The sequence below is a fragment of the Oxyura jamaicensis genome, unplaced genomic scaffold (assembly GCF_011077185.1).
Source record: "Oxyura jamaicensis isolate SHBP4307 breed ruddy duck unplaced genomic scaffold, BPBGC_Ojam_1.0 oxyUn_random_OJ101965, whole genome shotgun sequence".
Lineage (NCBI taxonomy): Eukaryota > Metazoa > Chordata > Aves > Anseriformes > Anatidae > Oxyura > Oxyura jamaicensis.
Genome location: NW_023312218.1, coordinates 34,523 through 47,313, shown reverse-complemented (window position 1 = coordinate 47,313; position 12,791 = coordinate 34,523). Strand labels below are relative to the sequence as shown.

Here is a 12,791-nt window from a genome sequence, read left to right as displayed (position 1 = left end):
TTTGTTAACTTTGTTTTGTGTGAAAAGACGCAAAATACCTACTCCGAGGCAAGGGCAAGGATGACCCAGGCCTTGAGGGTATCAAAAGGATGATTAACTGGGAAACTATTTAATCAAGAAAACCATTTTGTAAGGAAAAATCTGACACAGATGCCCTTGAGTTTGTTATTAATCAACCTGTTGGAAACAATTGGCTGAAAAACACAGATAGGAGCGTTGTAATGTGAACCACTTGTGAACTATGCTCACGATAATCCTAAAAATCATGGACCTAGGCTGTGAGACCCCAGCCCAACAAGGGACCCTTCCCCTCTGAGGACTCACAGAATGATTGCGTCATGTCAGCGTTATGCTAATTATGGAGACAATTAGAAGGGAGAGGATTGCAATGAAACCAAATATTTTATTGGGCAACAATCTGTCCGTCTTTGCATCCTCTCACACGTTGGTTATTTCCCAACCTGAGCCTTCTTTCCTCCAGGCTGAGCAGTCCCAGAGATGCTCCAGGCCCATCATCATCTTGGTGGCCCTTCGGGGGACTCTCCCCAGTCCCTCCCATACTGGGGAACACTGGGATCCCACTGAAGTTCCCACTCCCAGCCCCGAAATGCCACGTCCTTCCCTTGCACCACTTGCTGAGCTGCTCCAAAGACCACACGAATTATTTCCGAAGAACTTGCTCAGAAGGACACTCTCAAAAAAATGCACATTAACTTTCTGGGTCGTACAAAATAAAATCAGCAAGGATACGTCGGGGGTCCACAGAGACCATAAGAAAGAATCAGCAGCCTAATTATTCATCCGCCTTGGCACCAGCAGATGGAAGAGAAGCATTCATCCTTTTCCTTCAAGACAACCCCAAACGATGGCTGAATCCATCTGAAAGAGCGCTCCCCTCCCAGGAAGGGGGCTGCACGTGGTGCCAGCGTTTATTTATTCCACTTTCTTGCTGCTCAGATGGAAAAATGCCCAGGTCAGTCTGCTGCGCTGCAATAACCTTGTTTTATCTTCGACGCCTGTCTCTTCTGTGCCTTTTGTGCATACGCAAGCAGCTCCTCGCGGCGCTATCAAAATAAGTAATAATGGTGTAGCTTGTTTGGGGAGCAAGCTGTACTAAATTATTCCGAAGGCTGATGTCTCAATGAGGAAAAATAAAGGAGCTGTGATTTTGAGATCAAGCAAGTTCAGACCTTTTCATCACGTCTTTAGACTCGCAAATTTGGCTCTCGGAAAACCAGGGGCTATTTCACCAAGTTCTCCTTCTTAAGGGAAAAACCTTTGTTTGAAGCCTGCACGGATGGAGCTGTTTATCTCCCGAATTGTTTCTGGCAAAGAAGCCATTTCTGGTATTACGCGGACTTAAAAACAGTCCGATAGGCAAACACAATCCCGACGGGAATTTAAGGACCTGCACACTTACACTTAATAAGTGGCAGCACTGCTCCAGTAAATCTAGGTTATTGCTGCGGCTCTAATTGCACTGGATCTCTCCTAGACATCGTTTCTCTTCCAGCAGTACCCTGCAGAAAACAACACGCACGGCGCGGCAACGGTACAGAACAACTGCCTGGGCTGGGAGTCAGAGGAGACGACAGCCCAGGTCTAACGAACCGAGCTCCATCCTGTGAGCTGCAGATGTCTGAGATGCCCAGAGAAGAGCATTCATCTCAAGCACCAGAGCAACTGCAAATATTGCGTGGTTACAGGTTTAGCAGGAGCAAGACGAGATGCCATGGGCGCTCCAGCTGTGCAGTGGGCTTCAGTTTAAGGTCAAACTGACTAAAAACTCCCCTGCAAAGCCATCAAGCTTGCAAGGTTCCTCTCCAGTGCAGACCACCCTGACTCCGTACATCTTGCTCAGAAGCAGGAAGCTCCCCATACAACACGAGCTGCTATTAAGCCTCCAAAATGCCAAGCCAAGTTGTCTGGGAAGGAGCCAGCAGCCCCGTTGCTGGATCTCCAGGCACTGCCATGCAAACCATGTTTTATTTGCACCAACAAAAATTATCTGCCGGGTGATTCCCTCCGTTGAACAATGCTCATGTGTCCTCGGTGCCAAGGGAGTCATATATAAAATACCGGGCTGCAGAGGGCAGGCTGAGGTCTCTAAATGCCGTAATGGAGTAATGATCCTGGAGGCAGAGGCCAGAAGCTGGATGGATAGACACCCTCTCATCATTCCAAGTTACATCCTCAAGCAAAGCGAGGCAAACACATACGGAGCAGCAAGGTCACAATTTGCAATTCGTGACCCATAATTACCACTGCTGAAAACAAGGGCAAGGAAAATGAGATGGCAAAGCAGCAGTCCTCGCGTGCACGGAGGGTGCTGGTGAAGCAGGAGAAGGGCAAACCCATGGCACATGACCCACGGCGAGGGGGCTGCTCTGATGTTTTTGGGTAGAGCAAAGCGACCCCCAGCTCGCGGCCAGCTAATCTGGGGTCATGAGTGCTGCTGTAAGATGTAAAAGCAGCATCTAGACTTCAGTCCTATGGGAGGATGGCGGAGAGCGATTGAGAGCCCCATAGTGAGTGCCCCTGTTCTCACCTTGATGATCACCTGGAGGAGCGTGAAAACCTTGTAGTGAAATTCTCCTGTCCTCCCAGACAGAAGAAATAGTGCATCACCACCAGACGTGGCTAAACTGTAATTTAAGGAGGTGCCAGTTTACCCCAAAACCACCAACAGAGATGAGTGGGAGCCATCTGAGGTCTTGGCCATCACCCTCTCCCCCTTAGGATGCCTGCAATGGGGCAAGGTAGGACGCCTCTCGACACACCATCATGGCTTATCCTTGTTCTGCAGACCCCAAAAGCTCCAAAGTTACTTAAGACCAGCACATCCCCTTGGCTAAGAAAGCAAAAAAAGAGTCAGAGCACAATTCAGGAGGATGCAAGGCATACTAGGTGTGCATCAAGGCACGTTGGGACTCTGCATGTGTCAGCATCAGCAACCACAACATCCTTCCACATGAATAATAACACAATTTCTAACACAAAACTTTTCTTTCCTTTTTTTTTTTTTTTTTTTAACCTAGGCTACATTTGAGATTATCTCAAGTGTTAAATATTTTCTTGAAGAATTTCAGATTTTTACAATGTAGGGATACGTGGAACGGGCATTAAACCCGTGTCGTAAAGTGCCTAACCCAACACAGACTGGCTTTACACAAACGCAAATGGTTTAATCTGAATTACATTCCCAGTAGATTATTTGAACTGCACTTAATCCTTGTGTGACCACTTTTGATCATAATTTAAAGGGCTGCAAATCAGGATTAGCTGACTTCGCTCATCGGCAGTGGCTGCTCACATCTGAATTCCAAACAAAATAAATCATCCACTTAGGGATTTATATTGCTCTAACTCCCTCTAAGCTAATGCCAATTTGCTAAAGTCATAAAGCTGTTGGTTTAAGAAGAAGAAAAAAAGAAAAAAAAAGAAAAAAAAAGAAAAAAAAAAGATGAAATGACCATGGAAAACAGCAGTGGAAACCAGACAGGAAAGCAACGATCTTCCAGCACCTGCTGATGTGACCACCAGGACCAGGGGTCCCCTCCCAGCTTTGGGACAGCCCCAAAATTCATGACAGTCCCGATGCATCCCTTATTTTCATTTCTAAGCAAGGTTTTGCATCGCGGGGATGCAAACCGGCCTCTGAGCCGCCTCTCATCCAGCAACAGCCCCTTTGGCCCCTTATTTCACAACAGCCAGCTGGGCGAGCTGACCATAACTACAGAAATAAACTACTTCAACTATTCCTTTTTGCATTTCCAAGGAGTCTAAGGCATGTTTGTACTCTGCAATTAGTAGGAATATCTGAAACACTTCCCTGTACTGCTGAAAGACATCGCATTTTGTCCTCTCCTCTTCTACAAGAGGAAAGAAGTGTGCTCGCAAGCAAAGCCTAGCTTCTGCCAAGTTTTTGCAACTAAAGATAAGTCTCTTCAGGTCCCAGCTAATGATTCTTTTTTATTTTTTTCCCCCTTAATTTACAATTCATCCTGTTCCGAGTGTTTAAGCAAACTCCTTGACACAGGAATCCTAATGCTGCATTTTTGGTCAGCAGCCATAACCACAGAGGTGTCATTAGGAAACAGATTGGAAAGGGGGGGAAAGGAAAAAAATGGGGAAAAAAAATAGGAAAAAAAATTATCCCTCAAATTCCCTAAGACATTTTACTGAGGGATGCAGATACAAAGTAGAATCATCTCTTATAAACATATATTCTGCCAGCTTTTAATAATAATACAATAAAGATGTAAAAAAAAAAACAAACCAACAACTTGCTTTGACAGTCTCCTTTTCAGGAGGATTTGATAAATTGGTGTTTTATAGGCGCAATTTCAGAGCTTCATTTTAACACCATCTAAAAGGCAGCAACGATTGTGTTACATAGCAGTCACAGGTGAATCAGCTTTCGTAAAAACCTTTGCAAACAGCTGAAAAGAAAGAAAATGAGGTAGAGAAATAATGACTATTATACGCAAGAAAGCAACTTTAAAGGATGCAGCATACATCAGGAAAGGCATTACCGTTCTCTTGTTAAATTCAAATACGCTTTGAGATGCAGAAAAGTTCTTTTTTTATATATTTTTTTATTTTTTTTTTATTTTCCCCGAAAGCACCCAGACAAAGGCAAAGGCAAATAGATGGAGCTAATGCCACGGAGAAAATGTAAATGTAGGAGCAGGCAGAGCTCATCACCGCAGCCTTTTTGGGGAGGATTATGTTCTAGTGAGTAAAGAGTAATGAAAACCGTGACACTGAGATTTACTGTACGAAACCTTTCGGATACCCCAGGGTTGTGTTCCAGCATCCCGTGCTCATCTCCTCAAAGCTGGGATCTGCCAAGCTCGGGCTGGTGAGCCAAAACCATGACAGCAAAAGCACGCCACCCTCCTGGGGGTGAAGGCTTTGGGGTATAAAAACATGTTTTTTGGGGGGCAGAAAACATGTTTCTCCCGCAACATCTGTCCCCATCACATTTCCTTCCTTTAGCCCTTGCTGCTTTCCATTTGCTCCTCGTTTAATTGCTAATCCCAATACCTCACCGCGCATCCTGCCTGGATCCCAGCACCCTCCACACCTGGGGAAATGCTTCCAGGACATCTCGTTAGCAGAACAAAAGAGCCAAAGGAGATCCCTCTGGATCTTCCCAAGCCTTGAGCCTATAACTGAGTGCATCTACATTTTAAAGAGAAAGCTTCAAACATATCAAATTGTTCCATTCTTCCAGCAGGCTCTTCTCCGAACCCAGCTCCCACTGTTCCCATCCTTGTCTCCACAAGACATGGCTTCTCAGCACTTTTCTCCAGCCTGGAGGCCACTCCTGGTCCTCTCTTGCTCATTTCTGGCAATTTTTTATTGTGCTGCAAAAATCAGAACCAAGCTGGCTTACTAAGTCATATGGAACACCACGAGTGATGTGATTTCTTCTGCCTGGGTAATATTTGTTGGGGAATGCCACTTTTTTTTCTCATAGAAGGCAGTTTGCAATTCAGATCTTAGTTACAGGGACTCAAGGAAGAGCATTTTTCATGATAAAAAGTGGAGAAAAAGAAGGAAAATCATGGCTTCAAAATGAGGATGGATTAACTTGCCATGGGGTGACGGCTGAGGTTTGGGTGCCTTCAGATAGGAGCGGTGTCACGAAGAACCAAAGCCTTGTCAAGCCTCCTGCCCCCTTTTTCTCTGATTTTGGCTTAAACAGAGAACTTTTGGGGCAATCCAGAAGCAGCTCTATGACCTGGACAGAGGTCCAGAACAAATCGTGTGCTGCTGACATCGCTCATCCTAAAAGATAACCAAAAAAAAAAGCATTTCAGGGGTAAAACTTGACCTAAAGACAAATATTCAGCCCAGTGCTGTGGCAACCTGATGCAGCAGGCTGTGCTTGATGAAGCATTAAGACAAAAACAGGCATCTTGGAAGGGCTCTCAGCATTTTGGCACAGGACTCCCTACACAAAATGCTGTGCTGTCACTCATTCTCATGCAAATATCCCTTAGGATAAGAAAAAAAAAAAAAAAAAAAACACAAAACACAAGGGGGAACTGGCTGTGAGCATCCAGCCCTGGGGCATCCTGCTATTGAAAGGAATTCAAAGGATTAAGCAGTTTTAGAGGGCAGCACCAGCCCTAAAACAAATCTTACAATTTGAGTTGCTCATCAGGAGTTCAGCCTTACAGGAAAACAGCCACAAATTATATTTTATTATATTCAAACTTCATACCCATCCACCTGGAATAGGAGGCAAACTGCAGAGGTCAGGCCAACTTAGCCACCCTCAACCTCACCTTTGATGCAAAATATATAATATATATATAGTATATGGTATTAAGAACGCATGTTTTGGTGTTAATATAATACAGAAAGCCAGCAGCCCTACCCTTGATGCAGAATATATATATATATATATAAAATGAAACTAGGAATGTGTATTTTGGTGTTAATATAATACAGAAAGCCAGCACCAAGCAGGGACATGGACATCTCCAAGCTCTTGACCTGGTTTAGGTGCCTTGCATTTCCCCCACCAATAAAGAACGGGGGGGAAATGTGCAATCACAGCAAAATCCTGGGCTCTGCAATAGCCCGAGCCACACGCAGCAGCCTTCTGCTAGGATTTCTCTGGGTTGCTGATGGCATTGAGTGATGCTGGGGTGTTCAGAGAAAGGGATCTACTCCCAGGTGGATTTAAGAGTCTGTAATTTCAGACAGAAATGGCTTCTAATTACAGTGGGAGAAGGAAGACCTGTGAAAACAGATACTGCTATATGATCTGGCTTCGTTTTTCGATGGAGAGAGGCTCAATTAGCATCCAAATTGCCAATGTGGCCACATTCCCCTGGTCTGTCTAGAAGGACAGACCCAACCACTTGTCCTCCATATGTTTATAAACCATTTCATGGGCACTTCACATCCAGTGAAGAACCCCAAATCTCAGTGGTTTGCACTGATGTCAGCACTCAATCTCCTACCAGCAGCCTAATAATTAGATAAAAAGCCAAGTTCCTCCTAAATTGCAGGTCTGGTTTGGTGAGTATTTGGGATCGATGAGAGGAGTCGAGGTCTAGAAGAAGGCAGTCTTCTTCAAGGCAGCACCACCCCGGTCCCTTTGATGGGAGCTCTACCTCAGTCCATCCTACCAGCTTCATTTTTTAGTTAAAAAAAAAAAAAAAAAAAAAAAAAGAAATAATGCTCTGAAAATTCTCATTTAATAAAAAAAAATCATCAGGGAAACAAGCAGCACTTGAAGCACTCTTGCTGATTCAAGTCTGTTGGGTATGACAGGAACCCAAGCTCTTTTTGCCCTGAAAAGTTGTTTTTTTTTGTGAAATGTTTTAGCCTCGGAGCAGCTGAGCCGGACAGACGGCAGCTCAGAGCAAGGCTATTTCGGAATTCACGAGGACGTCACCCGGGGGACCTGTGCCAGGAGCCGTGCTTTGTTCCAGCTGGAAAGGAGGAGCCGCTCCGCACCTCCAGCCTCTCGTGGAGGCCAAGCGGAGGCAGCAGGAAGGGAGAGGCTTAATTCAAGCAGCCTAAATAGATCAGCGGTTTAAAAGCACAAAAAAGAAAAAAAAAAAAAAGAAAAAAAAGAAGGTGAATAAGGGCTCCCTCTCCCCGTGTTACCCAAGCAAAGGGCACGAAGCAGCTCCCCAGCAGGAGCCACCAGCTGCGGTTGGAGCAGTCGCAGCCCCAGCCGGTGTCACAGCGGCCGTGTAGTGACATGACCTCCTTGGTCCAGGCTTGGCTCGAATTCAGCCCAGACAAGCAAACAGACTGAAAAATATGTCACTGCCACCCATCGCTCATTATTACGCAGAAATACTAAAACCTAGCGCAGAGGACACCAAAAAAAAAAACACAGCAAACCCATGCCATTTGGCAGCTGTTGTATACCATGAATCTGCAGAATAATTTCGGGCAGAATGGGACCTGCAAAGGGCATCCGGTCCAGCCTTAATCCATCCTTCTCTAAGGCTTCCATTGGAGCTGAAGTGAAAGGTGAAGCCTGAACCATTTTCCCAGGCAGAAAAATGAAAAAGAAGGCTTTTTTGAACATAAAGGTCAGCTGGCAAAATAATCCAAGGAGGCCAGCAACGGGAAAAGAAAGACTTCTAATTCATCACAGCCACAAAAGGTCCTCTGCCAACGTGAAAACCAGCACGATCCGGCTCCATCCCGCACATATATATATATCAGTTTGTAGGCAAGGCAGGAGTCACATCACCAGTTTGCTGGGATATTTCTCAAGATTCCTGCAGGAACAGTCCTGTTTGGTTCATTCCAAGAGGTGCACCCCTGCATTTCACTTAGTGCTCGTCCACCACGCCTGTGCTTGGAATCAAGTTGCTGGCTTTGCAAAACCAGCTTCCAGAAGACGTTTTCCAATCAATACGCATTATTTCCATCACAGCCAGGGCTCCCAGCACTCGTCCCAGAAAGCAGACAGGCAAATACGGCTCCGAAATGCAAAGCAAATCCAGCTCAGAGCTGATTCTGCCTCATGTTAGACACGCACGAAGGAAAAAAAAAAAAAACACCACTAGCAACGTGGGCATGAGCTATTAACTCTTTTAGTAGAGCAATTTGGGAGCTTTTTTTACACGCTGCTTGTCTGCCTCCCTCCCACCTCCCATCACTTCCACTCCTCCCCGCAGCCCCAGCGCTTCCCAGCTCCTGGGGTTCAAAGGCAAGTGGAGGTCAGCGTGATCTGCAGCCTCCCGGGAGCAGCCAGTGTGGGATGCACGCGAGCACCACCACTTGCTCCAGCACCGCTGAGATCCCGGCGCTGAGGAGAGCCACCATGGCTCCAACAACGGGAATCGGACAGAAAGGTACCGTAAAATATTTGTTTTAGGGTGGGGGGGGGACCCAAGTCACGAGAGCACTGATGCTGTCATCTAAATTGCATTTCCTCACCTCTCCCAGAATTTAAGGGGGGGAAGAATTAAACAAGAAGACCCAATCCTAAATTTCTCTTTGCCAATGTGCTGCCCAGGTCCAGCCCAGCTCCCCCAAGTCCTTATTTCTGTGGGCATCCATCTATAAGCTGGTCACCACCAGAGATCCCAGAGGGGATGGAAGCAGCCCAGGGGGTGAAGAGTAACCTTCAGAGCCATGCTAGAACACGGAAAGGAGCCCAAATTTCATCCAAGACTGCACACACCTCAGTAAAATATCATCCATTTAAAGCTACCTGCTCACCTGGCCCAGTGCTTGCTTGCCAAATAAAAGGACAATGGGGAAAACACAAGGGAATTACTAAAAAGCCATTTTGGATATATTTGTTCTCCAGAAAAAGTGTATGCTTGCAAGCACCTGGAAAACAAGCAGCTGCTAAAATTGGGCAAGGCTGAAATTTAACAAAAACTTCACGCTTTTACATTACAAAGCCTCGTCTGAAGCTGGTTGTCTGCCACAGAAAATCCATGGGAAGATTAATAATTCAGCTCTGAACGAGAAAAGTCAACGCACAAGGAGCAGCGATTGGAGAAGTTATTTGGTCTTGGCGCTGAGTGCCTACGACAGGGCTCAGCAGAGGCTCAGTGATCCTCGAAATTTGTCTGGAAGTGGGATTGTTACCGATGAGAAAAGAATATGCACATATTTCATAGACACTCTGCTTGACGGTGAGCTCCTGCCACTCTGGGGCCAAGTGCTGGATCAGAGAAGTGGGGATAATAAAATAAAGCAGCCAGTCTCTTCTGAGTTTATAGAGGATCCAGCATTTCCCACCACAACAGAACTCCCTTTACTCAATCCACATCAGTGAAAGAAATCCTTCATGCAGATGATAGCGGTATTTTTTCCCCATTTTTCAAAATGAATTCAATGCTAAATGTCATGTTGTCTGCCCGAGGCACCCGACGCTTAGAAAAATCCCAGTTTGGGATGGGTGAGTGCCCCTCTCACCCAGGGAGAGGGGTTTGTCTCGCAAGCATCTGCCAGAAGCAGATTTTTTGGGTTTTGTTCCTTCTGTGGGACAACACGTGAAGGAAGAAAAGGGGGAAACCGAACAGCAGGAGCATCAGGGGGGATCCCAGCTAAAACTAAGCGGGGCTCAAACAGCAAAAAATAAAAGACCTCTTGGTCCATGCCATGAAGTTCCCCTTAATATCAACCACAACCATCATTAGCTAAAAGTCTTGGGGATGAGCTGAGGCCAGCACACACTTCTCTCATACCTGCAGATGCAATAGGAAGCATTTAGCTTTTGTCCATCCATCTCCTACATCATGCAAAGACCCGGAGCAGACAGGGAGCCTGCCCGGAGCGCCGCCCGCATCGTCCTCGTCTGAGCATCCAGCGTCCCCTCTCCGTGTCCCGACCTGAGGGGCACAGAAAGGATTGGCAGAGTAAGTAAATCTCTATCCAGCCACTGACTGCCACATAATTTCAAGCACATCAGGAGCTACAGAGGTCCTTCTGGCTTTTGGACACCCAAAAAGCACATGTTATGGAGAGAAACCAAATTATTTCAAGCAAATTAGGAGCTACAGAGGTCCTTCTGGATTTTGGACACCCAACAAGCAGGTGTTATGGAGAGAAACCAAAACCATCATGAAGACAGGGGCTGTGAGATGTCAGACTTTTATGGTTTATGCTCATTTAGGAGCACATTTCTCAGGAGCATCCCGCCCCATTCATTTCACCACCAGAAATGATGGGAGCTGCTTTAACCGAGCAGAAAGTTTCACTGATGATGCCAACAGGAGCTGAACACGCTGCTCCTGCCAGGAGCCAACACCACAGGCCATAAATATGTTGATTTAGCCTTCGAGCAAGCTGCCACGCAAAATTCCCAGCACCCGAAGGGCAGCACCCATCACCTCGCAGCCACCCGGGCCCTTTGCTGGGATTTGGGAGCATCAGGCATCAAAGCACAGAGTGGAAATCCCACGGATCAGGATCATGGACCACTTAAAAACAAGCTCTTTTCCTGATCTAATGAAATCCCCACGATGAAACCACATTAAATATTCAGAGTGAGAATAAAACCCGTGTGCTAAGTGGCAACACCAGCTCTAACAGCATGGGACTTTTTCCCCACTGCTCCTCGCTCCACTGTGAGCATTCTGCTCTAACACCACCACTAAAAACACCCCAGCAGCTCGGGAAAAAAAATAGCATAGAGCGATATAACTGAGAGCACCGGTGCAAATCCCAGGTGGGGATGAGATTTCCCCACGTGCACATCGCCAGAGGCACGCGGGCACGGGCCCTCTCGCGGAGAGCGAGGCAGAGGAAAATCCCCCAGCCTCAGCATCAAGAGAGAAAATGCTGCAACTGCCTGCAGCAACGCCGGCGATCGGCGAGTCTCCCGGGTTACCAACTTGGAGAAATCACACGGGAGGTTAAGAACATGTAATTTCTCCCGAAATTATGAGAAGGTGGGGGAAAAAAAAAATAATAACAGTCGGTTGCTTGTGAATTATGGTCATCCAGGCACATTAAAAAATTGAGCGTTAAGTACAACCAATCCTCGCTGCTGCTTTTCTTTTTTTTTTTTCTTTAATAGACTGTAAAAGGTATTTTTTAGGTTTATAAATAGATTAAGCGCCCTGCATGCTTCACAGGAAGAGTTTGCACTCACACACATCCAGCTGCAAAATGCAGACGGCGTGCAAGGATTGCAGGTGGTTTGGGGGCTCCTTCATAGCCAGCCTTCCTCTGCTAGACCACAACCCTGCTTCCACCCCGATTTTCTGGGTAACGTGGCCCAGCACCTCCCAGTTCCTGCCCTGCTCTGCTCTCCAGGTGGGTGAGGATGAAAAGACTCAGGCCAGCTCCACAATCAATGCAGTTTTTTTATTATTATTATTAAATTATTTTTTCTATTTTCTGCAGAGAATCACCTTATGAGGCTCAATGACAGCACCATCACCCCCTTTAAAAACGCTTCGGTACTCAGAGCACCCTTGGGTACCCAGAGCATCCTTCACCCCTTTTTGGAGAGAGAACAAGCCTGGAAGGTCGTGCCCCTTGGATGTGACCTCGAGCTGGCGGGGGCCTCTCTCACACCCCTCCACACCGTCCTCTGGCTGCACATTGCATGCAGAAAGGGCACGAAGCACTCAAGATCCTAAAAAAAAAATCAGGACTGCAAACCAAGCAGGTGTGCAATGCCACCCAGGAGTGATGAAAGGCAAAATATCCCCCTAAAAGCACTGGAAAGCCTCAGTAGCCATCATCCTCACGACTCCGAGCCAGATGGTTTTTTTTTCTCTCTCTCTCTCTTTTTTTTTTTTCCTCCCTCTCTGCAAAAAGCTGCATCGCGGGGCTCGGCGTGCGCCTGCAATGGGCAGGGTGGATCCCACCTCCCTTGGCGGAGACAGGGCAGGCACAGCCGGCAATGACACTGCAATTTATCAACAACTAGTGGGGGGAAAAAGGAAAAAAGAAAAAAAAAATGAAAAAAAAAAAAGAAAAAGAAAAAAAAATATTAAAAAGCCTCTGAGTCCCTCCACCTCCATCATCATCATCATCATTTTCCGCGGTGCTGAGAGCTCCAAAGCGGGAGCAAAAGACGGCGGCATCGCTGCCAAACCGGAGCATCCCCCGGTAGCGACCCCCCCGGACCCCCCTCCCCTTCTCCTTCTCCTCCTCCTCCTCCTCCTCAGCTTCATCCCAGCTCACCTCTCCCCGGGGCCGAGCCTAGCGCGGGGGCGCGCCCCGCGCCGCGCCCGCCGCTCCCCCGCCGCCCATGGTCGCGGCTCCGCTCCCCGCGGAGGCTCCCGCACCGGCGGAGGCTCCCGCACCGGCGGAGCCGGCCCCCGCCGCTG

At 47.1% G+C, this 12,791-nt stretch overlaps 1 protein-coding gene across 1 annotated transcript in view; it reads right to left on the bottom strand.

The window, feature by feature from the left end:
• Positions 1 to 12,791, bottom strand: part of LOC118160139 (leucine-rich repeat and fibronectin type III domain-containing protein 1-like protein) — a 33,119-nt gene extending 20,328 nt beyond the window's left edge. Inside the window, exons 1-2 of the mRNA XM_035314676.1 lie at positions 12,646 to 12,791; positions 10,194 to 10,337 (exon numbers count right to left, since the gene is read on the bottom strand). Coding sequence (XP_035170567.1) covers positions 10,194 to 10,234 — 41 coding nt within the window. The 5' untranslated portion in view covers positions 10,235 to 10,337; positions 12,646 to 12,791. The remainder of the gene's footprint in view (positions 1 to 10,193; positions 10,338 to 12,645) is intronic.